The sequence below is a fragment of the Poeciliopsis prolifica genome, unplaced genomic scaffold (assembly GCF_027474105.1).
Source record: "Poeciliopsis prolifica strain line A6 unplaced genomic scaffold, Auburn_PproV2 SCAFFOLD005, whole genome shotgun sequence".
NCBI lineage: Eukaryota > Metazoa > Chordata > Actinopteri > Cyprinodontiformes > Poeciliidae > Poeciliopsis > Poeciliopsis prolifica.
The window spans coordinates 16,532,996-16,547,333 of NW_026562380.1; the positions used below are offsets into that span (position 1 = coordinate 16,532,996).

At 37.8% G+C, this 14,338-nt stretch overlaps 1 protein-coding gene across 4 annotated transcripts in view; it reads left to right on the forward strand.

Annotated features, from left to right (window-relative positions):
• anapc1 (anaphase promoting complex subunit 1) overlaps positions 1-13,976 on the forward strand; it is a 48,093-nt gene extending 34,117 nt beyond the window's left edge. For all 4 annotated transcript variants that reach the window (XM_055029764.1, XM_055029767.1, XM_055029766.1 and 1 more), the window contains 10 exons: positions 1,408-1,494; positions 2,007-2,124; positions 4,378-4,455; positions 4,551-4,618; positions 4,741-4,879; positions 5,609-5,695; positions 8,250-8,345; positions 9,090-9,279; positions 12,876-13,007; positions 13,473-13,976. In XM_055029764.1, the coding sequence (XP_054885739.1) occupies positions 1,408-1,494; positions 2,007-2,124; positions 4,378-4,455; positions 4,551-4,618; positions 4,741-4,879; positions 5,609-5,695; positions 8,250-8,345; positions 9,090-9,279; positions 12,876-13,007; positions 13,473-13,618 (1,141 nt within the window). In that variant the 3' untranslated portion in view covers positions 13,619-13,976. The remainder of the gene's footprint in view (positions 1-1,407; positions 1,495-2,006; positions 2,125-4,377; positions 4,456-4,550; positions 4,619-4,740; positions 4,880-5,608; positions 5,696-8,249; positions 8,346-9,089; positions 9,280-12,875; positions 13,008-13,472) is intronic.
• Positions 13,977-14,338: the final 362 nt, after the last annotated feature.

Consider the following 14,338-nt stretch of genomic DNA (forward strand, 5'->3'; position numbering starts at 1 on the left):
GATTATGAAATTGGCACCTAAAATGTTCTCTAGCTTCTTATAATAGCATGGCATTCTGCTAGCTTAACTCTGTGTCTGCATGCATTCCCTAGAAAATGTAGACCCCTATCTTAAATCTAAAATTTTCAAACCCAGCATGTTCCATACAAAATTAAGATTGAAAGAACAAAACATAGCAATTTGACTTGAATTAGTTGAGCCTTTATATTATCTGTTTTTAAAAGTTTAGCTTTTTCTCACGCTTTTTCAGCCTGTATGATCTGCGTACATTTTCTCTATTTGTCACTCAAAGTGAAGTTTAATTTCAAATTTTTACAACTTTTGTGCTTCCTCTGATTTCAGTTTTAAGAACCTTGTTAATATTTCATTGTCCCAGTAGCAACATCCAGACTGAAGAGTGTTGTCAATGCAACCTGATTTTGCACTTAGGTGTGGTTTGTTCACTGCTCAGAAAAAGTTCAGATTTTATTTTTTTTTCTTCAGTATTCCAGTTGGTTGGTCACCAGCCAGGGCGATCAATCGTCCGATCCCACTTACTTACCAACTTTTATTTGTATCCGTTTTTATTGCTTTGATAAAAAAGTTTATATGTTCAGCAAAAAGTAAAAATGCTGAATACTTTTAGTTGCAAGTTTGGAAGAATGTCGAGCAATGGTTACGGAAAATTTCCCATTTTAAACTACAATTCTGCACATTTAAACTGAGGTACTTCAACGAAGCAAACACCTAGTAAGTTTAGGTTTCAACAACTCCTCAAGTTGTTGCAACTTGAGGAGTAGTTTGCAAACTACTTAGTAGTATTTTGCTACGTTAAAGCACGTCAGTTTAAAAGTGCAGAACTGTTCTGCAGTACTACTGAAGATATGCATTTATTTTTTCTTGTCAAAATTTTTCGTCGCAAAGCACAGTGTTGCATCGATCGCAAATTGGTGTCAGTTTTCCACGACTCTCTTCCTCAGATAGCTGTTGAACCACAGGTTCAATTTTAAGCTTGAATACATTAAAACTGGCAAACACAATTGAAGAGCGACATTCCTTACCTCAGATAACTGTTACTAAACACTCTCAGATGTGACCTGTTGGAGCCTCACAGCTTTCCACTGTGCGGCTTGACATTAGGATAATGATCCAATTAGTTAAAGCGGACACTCTGTCATTATGTTTAAGAGGGACTGCTGTGACCTTTGATTGTGTCGATTATGATGCAGCACCTTCTTTAATTAAAAATGGAGATACAAGATATAAAATTGTTCCATTATGTTGAGTAAAACTCAACAAACTGTTGCTTGATTTGCAACATGCAAAGTGACATTTCTGTTTTATAGGAATTATGTTCTGAGTTTACATCACAAAACTATCTTTTGTCGGAGTGCATCTTAAGATCTGTCATTTTGTCCTTCATTGTAGATACACTCTCAGCACCTCCAACTCAGCCATCGCTGCCCTACTGTGTGCCTTGTACCCTCACTTTCCTGCTCACAGCACTGACAACCGGTAAGACTGAAACCTTTTTAAATGCACTGCTGGACACAGAGAAAATCCCTGCATGTCAAAAACACATTTTCTTAAATACCAGGCATTCCTGGACGTGCCTGAAAATTAACACACAGTTGTCAGGGTTCCTACAGAGTCTTGAACCGAAAGAAACAGCACAAGTTTAGCTTTCCTACATTTGCTAGGATAAGCTTTAACGTGGCAAAAAATTAATTTGTATTACTTTCCAGAGAATTAAGATTTTTCACTTTCCAATTTGAGACTCTAGTAAAAAATATTGAGCATTTTAAAAGTTGATGCACTTGCTCAGAATTTAAAATATCAGAATAAACAAACTACATTCAAAAAGGACCATTTCATTGCCATCTTCGCAATATGAAAATACTTTCACTGTCTGTTAAAAACAAAGTTTAGAACAATGGTTTAGATCAATTGTTCTTTCTCACATCAATTATATCAGATTTTCATTTGGTTTGTGTGTTTAATTTAAAACTGGGTTGATGTTGTTGCAGCTACCACCTGCAGGCCCTGCGGCACCTGGCCGTGTTGGCTGCAGAACCCCGGCTCCTGGTTCCTGTGGACGTCGACTCTCTGAAGCCTTGTTATGCCCTGTTAGAGGTCACTTACAAGGTCAGTGAACGTTACTCCTAAAAACAATGATTGATTTAAGTGATTATCTGAGCACTTTTCGGTTTGTTTGGGTTTTTTCTTTTTTTTACTCAAGTCTTTAATAAAACTCTGCCTGCACAGCATTTAAAGCGAAATGCGTACCGTACATAAAAGCAGTTCATTATTTTTAGCTATATAGTTACAATTCATGTTTCAGTTGTAAAAGCAAATTTCTGCTTCAAAGGTGTTTCTATTGATTAATTTTCTTATGCTTTGACAAGATTTATATTTATTTTATTCGCGTATGGCCACCTACATTAATTTAATCTCGTATTTTAAATAAAACCTTTTATTGAGTTGCAGAAGTCATATGTTTATGTCTTCTTACAAGGTTCCTTTATTTGGTGTTCCCTGTTATCAATTCTTGTTCTGTCCTCTCATTCATAAATAATAAAATGTAATACAAAATTGTCAAAAGACAGAATGAGAAATCGTTTTTTTTTTTTTTTTTCCTTTTAAACACATTTCTCAAACGTGCGTGAAAATTGATTCTTAAAAATCTGAGAAAATGTGAATGAAATTTATTTCTGTTCATGAAAAACCTCAGTGTGTTAGCCTCACAATCATTGCCTCAACTTTGAGGAACTGAAATTATATTGAATACACAGCGTGGCATGTATTTATACTCCCTCAAAGGGAATTGTTTGAAAAGGTTTCCAGAGTAAAGACCAATGCACAAAGCCAATGTGTCTAAACACAGAACCCATTGTGTTCTGTATCACCCGGTTTTGTTGCTGGTCTCTTTGTGCACGTCACTGTGGCTTCATGTGCGTCATCAAGTAGTTTTTTTTTTGTTTGTTTGTTTGTTTCTCCTGTATTTTTATCAATGCAGAAAATATTGTAAAATATTTCAGTTTACAAGTACTTGTACTGAGGCTTGTCACAAATAATTCAGACCCTATAATTTGTTAGAAAAGCTGAGGGAAAACCCCAACTTGATCACTATAAATGTGTTGTTTTTTTTAAATGTGTCTGAAGAATCTCAGAATGAAGTTGAAAATAAAGCATTTGGTGATTATAATAATAAAATAATTCAGAAATAGCATCACAGTTGAAACAAAAAGAAAAAAAAGTATGGATTTTGATTTAAAGTGGAATAGAAAGGAAAGAAAATAGAATTTGGGAAATGTTTGATTTTCCAACCTTTATTACCTAAATAGAAAAAGAAATCAGGTTCTCTATATAAAATTTGGCCACTGTATAAATAACTGCAATGAATGTGTTGTAAACATTTGAATTGATGCTTCTGAATGGAGTTAATGAAAATAGAGCTCTGGAAAAGTTTCTCTTCCACCATCAAAAATAGCAACATATTATAATCTGTTGCTTTGTTCTGGCCGATCACCAAACTTTAAAAAATCTAACCTGCTAGTTTTGATTTTTGGCTGCTAATTTTTATTAATTTATTTTTACATCTGAAAAGATGCCAAAAATGGTGACGAAGTAACTCGGTTGGCAACAGAGGGTTGACTAGTGTTAACCACAGATGTGACCAGGTGGACGGGTCCATCAGTCTGCCTGCTCTCACAGCAGAACAAAAGTCCACAGCGGCTCATTTTCAGACCTTTTCGGTGGTAGATGAGATGAGTTTCTCATGCAAGAATCGGCCGATTTAGATACAAGTATGTGTTTGTTGACCAAAGGCGCACGTATACATAAATAAATTTTTCTGAATTAATTGGAATATTCTTTCATTGTTCCGGGTTTTTTGTCTGTGTGAGTTAACTTTGTAGTTGAAATATGTTACAGTAATTAAACCGAACTCTTGTTACCCTTGTGGCTCCTCAGCTAAAGGAGGATTAAAGGTTAAAAGCTGAGGTCGCTGTTTGTATTTAGCACTGCCATTGGCGTCCCGGCACTTTAATTTCATTCTCAGCAGAAATCTCTGTTTGACCCGCAGACGAGATTTAGTGCAACATCCAGTACATGCAGACGAACAAAATAAATCTGAAGACTACAGCACTATAGTCCATTTAATTTAAAAAAGATAAAACATATGAGAGATTGACAGCTCATGTAACAATTATTTTCAATATGTTAATTATGGCACAACTCCTTAGTTTTAGCCATTCTGCTGTTACATAATAATTGTCAAAATTGATTGCATATTTTAATGTATCTTAGTTGTTTTAACAAATCTGAGCAGGATTTCCTGCAGCTCTTAACTCACATAATATGATAATGTTTGCTTGATCAATCGGTTGTTCTTGTTAGGGAACCAAGTGGTATGATGAGACGACAGTGGAACTGATGGCTCCCACCCTCCTTCCTGAGCTTCACCTTCTCAAAGAGGTAAAGCAGAGTTAAATCTTTTCTTTCTGGCAAACAAAACTAAATTAGCATTAAACACATTGAAAGGCCTTTTAACCCCTTTATTTGCTGTGAAGTTAAAAGTAAAGGGGCCACGATACTGGGAATTGTCTCTGGATCTCAGCAAAGAAACTCAGCATCTGAAGTAAGTACAGGCAGAACCTTTTGGGAACAAGGTTCAAATCTTCACATTTCTAACCTTTTGCATTCTAGTTGTATTGCTCAAGGTGATCTAAAAAACCAAAAAAGTTTTTTTTTTTGTTTGAGGTCTATCCTGGTCAGAGATGGCGTGTTGTATGTGAAGTTGCGGGCTGGACAGCTGCCCTACAAAGATGACCCTCAGGGCTGGAAGAGCCTGCTGGCCACAGCCGTCAGCCACCGAAACTCTGGAGTCACGGCCTTCAAGGTAAACAGAGGTCTTCACAAAGATTCTGCCAAGTCATAATAGTTATGACAATTTTTATTGAGTGCAGTGACTTGTATAAGCCATAAAGGCTGAATACAGTTAAAGATAATTTGTTGAAAATATTGGAAGGTGTCAAAAAAAAAGGTCAATTCTAACTGCATTTCTAATCCAATAGAGCAATTTGTGTTACTTTGAAGATAAAATATTGCATTAAACATTTAATGTAGCATGTAGATTTTGACAACAGGCCGAGAGATGAGTGGAATTGAGTGGAAACTTTTTGTGTCCTCCGCCCCATATAGAATAATTTTTATTCTGTATGAATAGAAATTATGTTTCTATTCATATAGAGTCTTGGCAGGTTGCCACTGCAGGTTCAGCTGGCAGCTCTGCAGCTGACAGACCATTACTGCTTACCTCATCGCGTCTGTATGTTCTGTCAATACACCTGCAGGGGAAAAATATCCGGTTTGTTTTCTTTCTTGTCCTTGAGGACCTTCCTTGTCTGCCTTCAGTGTTTTCTTTTTTGTTCCATTTTATTAAAATCTTCTTTTTCGAACAGGATTCTGTCCAAAAATTCCTTCCTACATGTACTTCCTAGCGCAGTAATTAGGAACCATATGACAATGATCATTAAGTTGTTTTTAAAGTATTATTTTTAAAACTTGGTTGTAAGAAGTCTATGCTTTTGGGTAGAAAATTAGTTTGTGTTTTTTGCTTTGTTTGCAGCCTGAAGCCATTTCTACCTTCACCTCAGAGCCTGCTCTCATCTCGTTTGCTGAATTCTTCTGTAAAACCTCAGAAGGACTGAAATCTGTAAGTTTCACACCAAGCAAAGAAATATGTGGAGTTTGACACTGGGTTTGTTTGTACAATCTCTGGGTTATCAGGTGGAAAGGACTTGACCTATTGTTTGTTTTCTGCAGCACAGCCTCTAACTAAAAAAAAAAAAACTCCAAAAAACTATTTTTTTTAGCAAACATGTGAGCCATTTTCAGTTTTATCTTGGGATTTTACTGAAACACTGAAAACTTCTTGGGTTAGTCCAGACAGAAACTCCCTGGGGATTAAAGTTCAGTTGTTTTCAGACGTGGTATTTTCCTATTCATACTCATATCTCAACCTGGATTTATGTTATTACTATTTTAATTAATATCTTCAGTTTAAGGCGCCTTTTAAACTAAATATAAATGAGTCTGAACTAAATATAAATGCGTAGAGGAGCAAGCCATTAGTAATCTGAGAATCTGAAAAACTTTAACGAATGAGGAATCTCGACTGAGTTCATAAAAGCTGATTTTAAAAGGGGTCGGGGGGCACGTTCCAGTTTTATCTGAAAAACGTGTGTGGTCCTTAGATAAGTGCAAACATGTGATTGAGGATTTATGAATAACGTAAAGCGGCTGCTGCAGACTGCTTGGTCATCCTTCAGAAGAGCTAAATGACTTCCTGTCTGTTTACAAAAAATAAACAGACAGGAAGTAATGTGCAAATAATCCATTCATTGTGAAATGAGAATTCTTGCCGAATTCGTGTCACGGATGTCATGGTGATGGTTATCGAGGCTTTTCATTCAAGACCACCAATGTTTATCTTGCAATCGCCTAAACTGCCATGGTGAGATCATGTTCAAAGCTTTAAAGTCGACATCTGTTTTTTTCCCCCATCATAAGTACTATTAATGTTTTTAAAATCAGTTTTTCTTCTGTTTTAAGCAAAGTGTCTTCACATGTACCACACCGGGCACACACTCATTTAATTGTTTCAAAGTGGACAGACTGATGTTAAGTCTGATTATTATTCTCTTGACCTCTGATTTGCGAGAAAGTGGGCTGCTTCATCGTGACATCAGGTTAACTGGGTGGATTAGAGGCCTGTAGTTTCAGCTTCGGCTGTAAAATGGGAGAAAGCGCATCACATTGGAGCATAACTGTGACCGTTTGTAAATTAAGATAACGTCTGTTTTTCTCCAGCTACCCACTCCAACACAGCATTTGTATCAACTTTAACAAATGCTGTGTTGGAGTGATCTGTTAGTTCACTCCAAGTCAGATCTGTAACTTCGGGATAAAGATTGGATCTAAGTTTCCTTGCAGAGATTTTTTCTGTTTTAAGTTGGTATGAAATAACTTCCACTCTGGGCGATGTATGAACATAAATAAATCACTTTACGATAATTGTAATTATAAAAACTATTTACTCTAAGCAAATCACTTAGACTCTGTTCTTATCTTTGACTCTTTCCCTGTTGAATAAAAAGTAAGTTCAAGTTTACTTGATTAACAAGCCACTTTTATGACCCTAAGAGCTGTTTTTTTTTTGTTTGGTCTTTGGCCCAATTAAATATTTGTTTTGAGACTCAAAAGCAACACGGCTCTTTGAAGTAAAATAGCTTGATTTTTTTTTTTTTTTTTTTTTAGTGTAGGAAAATTTTAGATTTCTTCCGGTAAATTAAAATCCGTTTTATTTCTGTTTAATTTCCTTCAGAGGCAGGGTGCCCAGGCATCCATAAAGTCCTAAATTCATGAAGGCCTTGAAATGTCGTAAATTAACCTTAAATTAGTGAATCAGAGGTCTTAAATTCTATCTTGGCAGGACTATTTAATATTGTATATTTATGGGGGAATTTTTTTCTACGTCATGGAACTTTTCTGTCAGACAAAAGTTTGAGTCACATGCCGACATTGCATTCTGTGGCTCTCCGCTAACATTCCCTTGCTTGCTGTCTAGTTAGCTTTTTTGCGTCCATCCTGGGTCAGTGCAGCGTTTATGCATTTCTTTGGGGATATAGGTTTCAACATACATTAGTCTTAAATAGCCTTAAAAAGTTTTAGATTTGATTTAGACACTCAATTTTTTTTTCCTTGAATAACCAAAATGAGAGTAGTTTGCAAACTTTGGCCAAAAAACAAAACTTCATTAAGAATATTCCTTACACCATTTGTGCTAGTTTTGTGGAAATGTTGGTTATGCACTGCTTGAAAACAGCTTGGAAAGGCTGCTGAAGGTAGCAGGGCTTTTATTATTATCATTATTTTTTACATTTTAAAGCATTGGTCAGTCCTTTTGCATTTCTAGCCAAACAACCACATCTGGCTTCGGAGCCATGAGTTGCAAACCCCGAAGCGATGTCTGAAAAGTACATTTTAGTTAGCAAGACCGAATGAATTATGAATGCAGTCGTTGGCTCCACAACATCAACATGTGTTTCATGCTCAGCAGGCAGAAATGACAACAGGAAACGGGAACTATCATTCATAAATGTGGAAAAGAAAAGAAGAAGTAGGGGGGCTGTCGATGACAGCAGAGTCATTAGCACAGAAACGGAAAATAGTAACTGCGTGCTTTGATGTTTTTGTTGTTTTGACAGAGAGAAGATAGCCTCATGTTGTTCTCAGCAATGCTGTACGAGTGCGTCACGCAAGAGTGTCCGGAGATGCTGCCAACATATATCGCTATTGAGCAGGTAACCCACCTACTCAGCACAGGACACACACATTGTGTGACAGCAGCTGGTCGTAGAGCAAATATTTTGTCATGAATAATAAAAATGTTCCAAACATTTTATTATGTTAAGTCAACTTTTATAGATTCTGCAGTTCTTGGTCCTTAACAGGGTTGCCACACAGTCTGGAAAAGTATGAAAAAGAAAAAGTTTGAAAACATATTCACTTATTTTCTGATATATTCCTTAACCTGTAGTTAAGGAATATCTCTAGTGTATGAGAGATGGAGGATTCATTTGCCAAAAAAACCCAACTTTATTTGCAATAAAACAGAGACTACAACCCATGTTGACTCAAGCTGAGGAAAAATGTATTATCTTGATTTTGCAGTAGAGAAAGAGAGCAAGCAAACATAGCTTGTGAATGAACTTTTTTGACACAGTAACAGAAATAAAGAAAACTCCATTCTTACAGGCAATTTATTAGATTGATAATCACATGAATCAAAACCTTTTCCGACATGACACAAAGTTGCCATACCATTTGTGTACACTTGGCAGCAGCTGTCTGGTTTCCATTTCCAGCAGACATTGGGCAATTCAGCTGTTCCTATTTGCATCACATTTCATCCCAAAACTACCACATTCGAGGGTCGTGTGGTAGTTTTCCAGTTATTTCAGCCTGGTTCCTAGAACACGTCCCTGTTGTCTGAACATCTTTAGTGACATTGAAGCTACAGGCTAGCGTATGCTATTTTCTTTCAGGCCGTTGGGGCTCTGCATCAGGGTGACCTTCAGCAGACCTTCCCCTTGTGGCAGCTGCGTCTGGTGGTTGAGTTATGGGACGGCAGGATGCTACGAGGCCTTGCAAACAAACATGACACCCTGCTAACCTCAGAGTTTCTTCCTGTCATGAAGAATGCAGTTGATGTGGCGCTGGACAACTGGCTCAAAGGTGAATGGATGCTTTGATGGATCTCTAACAATTAGGAATACTGCGATCAGGGACACCGATCATCCATGAGGCTGATCACTGCCAATCACCTGGAATGGCAAATTTTTCGCTTTGAATATAAATTATACTATGTTATCTGGCAAAATAGAAAAATTCACCTAATTTGACATAATAGACATATTTTAATACATATTAAATTTTTTTAAAAGTTTTATGCTGCAGCTGTTCGGTGTGAGAGTTCACTATCTGGTGAGGATGAGAAGCACAACGTCTGTGAAATGTTACTACCAGTAGCGCATAGCGGCGGTCCAAGAGCGAGATCAGATCCAGCGTCTTACACCGCCAGCTCGGAGACTTGAATTATTTTTCGGGTTATTTGTTTATCTTTCTGTCCGTCATGCTAGTCCGGGTGAGCGTTGGTAGTCGTGCGCTGCTTTACCTCCCGTGTGGCTGCTCTGGATGTTTTTTTTTTCCCTTCATTGAGCCTCAATGTACCCAAACTCCATCAATTGTTTGTTTCTTAAATACCACATTAGATTTGTTGTGTTGATGCATTTTGACGTGCTTCACCCTCCAGGTAATTTTCCGTTGCAACATGCAAACGTCCCCATTCACTCAGCGCGTTATAGTTCCGCACGACAGGATTTCGCGGTGTGAAGGGAAGATGAGATCAGCTGCACAGGCAGGGCAGGCTGCTAAGTGAGATAAATGTGATCGGTAATCACCGATTATTCACTTTTTCACGGAAATCGGCTGATTATGATCGGTTACTGATCGACTTGACAAACCTCTAGTAACAGTCTTTTAGATAAGTTTAATAAGGAACATATTTATGTTTTGGGATTTAATTATTTGATGGCCAGTTTCTTCAAATAGGCTACTGCTGAGTTTTTGCTGGCAAATTCACCCACGTACCAAGACTTTATTAATCCTCTTAAAACTTGTGTTGGTTTCTCAGAAATACATTTTTTTTCTGATGGTAATTGGTTACTATGATGCTGCTTACCATCCTTCCAAAGATCAGCATATCACACATCTCTCCAAACTGTACCCGTCACAAAAAATCTTCCCTTCACCGACTGCCAGTCTCCTTCTGCATTAATTTTATTAGACTACTGCTTGCTTATAAAGTTTAATATTGAGTTGCCAATATATATCCATAACCCAATCACACCTGTGTGTTCAGCTGGGCCGGTTCGACTAAAGAAGAAGGTTGGAACATGAAGATGACTGAGCATTAACAGTACAGAAGTTATGTCATGCAAAACAATGATGAAAATGAAAAACTTCAAAACTTGAGTTGTGTTTTCCTTAACTGAGTCCGATAGCATCTATAGAGCTAGCCTTCAGTCAGTTAGCTGAGGGGCCAAGCAGACAAGCAACCCGCATTTAGTGGTGGTATGATGTCATTAATCAGATCAAGTGATCAGGAACATTCTAGTTCCGCCAATCATCTGTCTCAGAAAACACACTTTGCATCAAGTTCCCGACTGATTTCCTCCTTTTAGTTACATTTTTCATAGGAGATGTTTTTGTATGTAAAGCCATTAATTTCGGAACATTTGTAAAAGCTCTTTTCACCTGAACTAATTTGCGGTGACTGTTCTACAAAGTTGAGCAAATTATGGTAATCTCCACTTTCTCCAGCTAAAATCTGATCTGGAGCGTCTCTGAATTCTACGCAATGCAGACGCAGCGATCAGCATATCACACATCCCTTTATTGGTTCTCTCCGTCTGCAACAGGATGTCAGTGAAGCCTTTGTGCTTCACAGCAGGTATTATTACTGCTGAAAGTAATTCTGATGCCTTGTGCTGTAGATAAAGTCAGCAGGAAGTCATGTGACGGCACTCAGCTGACTTAAGTCAACTGTTAAGGATTATTTTGACGTGACAACAGCTGGTATTGTTTCACCAATAAACTGCCAGGTGGCCATAGCATTCCTGTTTGCTGAGCGCATGCGAAAGAAATGCTATTGCTAATTTTAACCTTGTCAGCACTCGGCATGTGTCTGCGGCCCTTATTTGCAGCGGTGTCACAGGGTGGATGTGTTTCCACTTGTTTTTATGTGCACAGTGTAGTGTATGAATATCATAGTTTAGAGGACAAACATACGGCACGTAAACCAAAACACACATTCCATAACTAAACCAGTGAACACAAACACTTTCAGGGAAAAAACAAAGCACTCTCTGCAAGTCGTGGGAAACGGGTGATGTCGTTGGGTGAGATTTCCGTCATAAAAGGAGTTGAAACTTGCTCTTAGTTTAATTTATCATTAACCACCTAGTTCTGGATCATAGCTGGAAGGAAGTATAGAGTGGCTTTGCTTCAGGGATCAAGAATGTTGGTCTACTCTAACTCTCCATAAATGAAACGTGTGCAGCAACTTTATTTTTAGTGTTTTTGTTTGCGTAGTTTTCCCAGAAGCCAGTGCTGCGGGAATTTTATACACAAACAATCTAAATGTTTCCCCTAGAATCACATGCATGTCAAAGTGAGATGAAAAAAAAAAAAAAACTTTCCAGAAAGTCTTGATGAGTTTTATAATTGCAATTGATCTGATTTCTTTTTTTTTTGTCCCAATCTTGGTTTTCTAGCCATCTTTCCTTTTCGTAGCTCAAATTAACAGCTTGTTAATGGATCTTTTTTTTTTTTTAAATGAACAGGAGTGTAATATTTTACAAGAAGCATTACAAACTATAAACACTGGTCTTTGTGTATATTACCAAGCAGCTGCCAGTCCTTAACAAAGCTATTTTCTAAAGGCTTAAGGATTAAATCATGTATCTTTGTTTTGCTCTGCGCACTGAAACCTACATGCCTCTCTAGTGAATACTTTTCCTCTTCACATTGAAAAGAAATTGTTGTAATGAACATCTCAATCTTTTTCTGCGAATAACAGCTTTGACAGTGAAGAGGGTCGCTTGCTCGACTTCAAGGCGTTGGCTCTGATTTGTTCTGTGATTGGATGAAAATCAGACGTTTGAGTTGAAAAGTTTCCAGTCACAAGCTGATTTCTCAGTGCGTCTTTTTTTGTTTTCTTTAAGATCCATTTCACAGTAACATTTCAACATGTAAAAAATGTGTGTTTGTGTTGTAAGTACAATTGCCTCTGCCGAATGTTTGTTTGAGCTTGATGGGAGCCACCTGCTTGGTAGGATTTTTATTTACAAGGATTTCCTTTTTCCAGAAACAGTTTAGGATCTGTATTCCAACCCAGCACATCACTCTAAAATTGTCTTTCTTCCTAATTGGAAACGTAATAGTGCTGTAGATTTCTAAGGCGTTCTGTACGCCACATCTATCACCGCATCTGTCGGCTTTGACTTGCAAATGTAGGTTAATACATTCATTAAAATACTCTGTACACCATATGAGGAGGACGACAGGAAGTATTCTGCATTTGTCTCTGTAAGTCATTAGTAGTTTCCAATACTCATCTTGGGACATCAAAGAGCTGCTGCCTGACTGAAATACTCCCATATTAACATTATAATGACTAAAATAAAAGCAGATCAAGATTTGTAGGGGTGTTATAAAGTGGGATGTCTGGTGAAATCTCTGTTTTGTTATTTTTTTCTGCCTTGTTTTAGACCACAGCTCAGAGGTGAGATCCTACATGAGGGGCGAGGTCCTGTCCAGGGACGCTCAGTCCATCATGTTGGCCTGCTTCCTGGTGTACCGGTCCATCCCATGCTTCAGAAATACGCAAGCAAACCTGGAGGGTAAGAGGCACACAAAAGCACACACACACGATTGCAGAAAACTGCCTCAGTGTTTATGTAGTCTGTATATTCTTTGTTTGCGAATAAGCAGTTTGAAAACAGCGAGAATGGCTTTTACTTAATGAATATTAGGATAGTATAAAGACATGCCTAAAGATTAGACAACCCTGCAGATAAGGATTCCCCTTAGGGAATCTGCAGGATGTGTGTAAGGATTTGGAAATCTCTGCACATTTAGCCCAGTTTTAAAAATAAGAATTGGAATAACTTTCGAGTCACAACCTGCAAAGCCACCTTTAGTTTCTGTTTAAGTCTTTTATCTTATCCAGCCTGTAAGATGCATCATGTTAGCATGCTAATCTACTCAAAACCCTGTAGATTTTAATTATTTAGCATCTAAAATAGCTACACTTGCAGGGTTTGTAAATGCAGATGGCTGCGTTGTCTTGTCGTGTGTCCCTGCAGGCTGCAACTCATTTGCAGATTTATTATTGCGTAGCAGCCAGCTGGGCATCCCTTTGAGAGACCTGTTGAGACTGGTGCCCATCCTCCTGAGTTCTGCATCTGGATCGCAGTCCCTGCTGTTCCCCCTGCAAGCATTTTCATCCTGATGCTTCGAGGCAGTCGGTTTGAATCTCAGGGATGCAGCTCAGCCTTGTGCTGCAAGAAGAGGTGGGAAAACAAAAGTGGCAATTTGTGACACCTTCAAAGTTGGAGTGAAAAAAATGAAAAATATAGACTTTAAACGTTCATTAAATGGAATAACTAATGTACGTTTTTTTTTTTTTTTTATATGCTAGCGATGTATTTTGCATTTTTTACAGCATAACAGGTAAAACTGCTGCATACGCACCAATTTTACGGTGCAACTAATCTAATGTGGGACTGAGTCCAGCATCTTTTATCAAAGAGCTGAACAGAAATGAACAGAGCACCAAAAGTAAGGCATGACAATAAAAGAGAAAATACCTGTAAACCTTGTGGTCTTTTTGTCTTTTTTTTTTTTTTTTTTTCTATGCCGTGCTCAGTTTTCTGTCACGTTTTGTTTATTTAGCACAGATGGCAGAATGGTGTTGGCAGCGTTTCATCCCTGTGGTCAAGATAAATGCGCTTTGAAGTTCCTCAGAGATGAAGACATGTTGTTGCGTTGTTTCTGGTGGTTCCCCACATGAAAGGATTCCCCTCGACTTCCAAAGCAGAGATGCAAATCTGTAATCGCTGCTTGTTATTCTGGGAAGAAGCGGACTTTAACGTCCATGATTTTGTCTCGTCCCTCGAAACAAAATGATGCCTTTGGGACTGAAGTTATCAAATTCTTTTTTTCCTTTCAG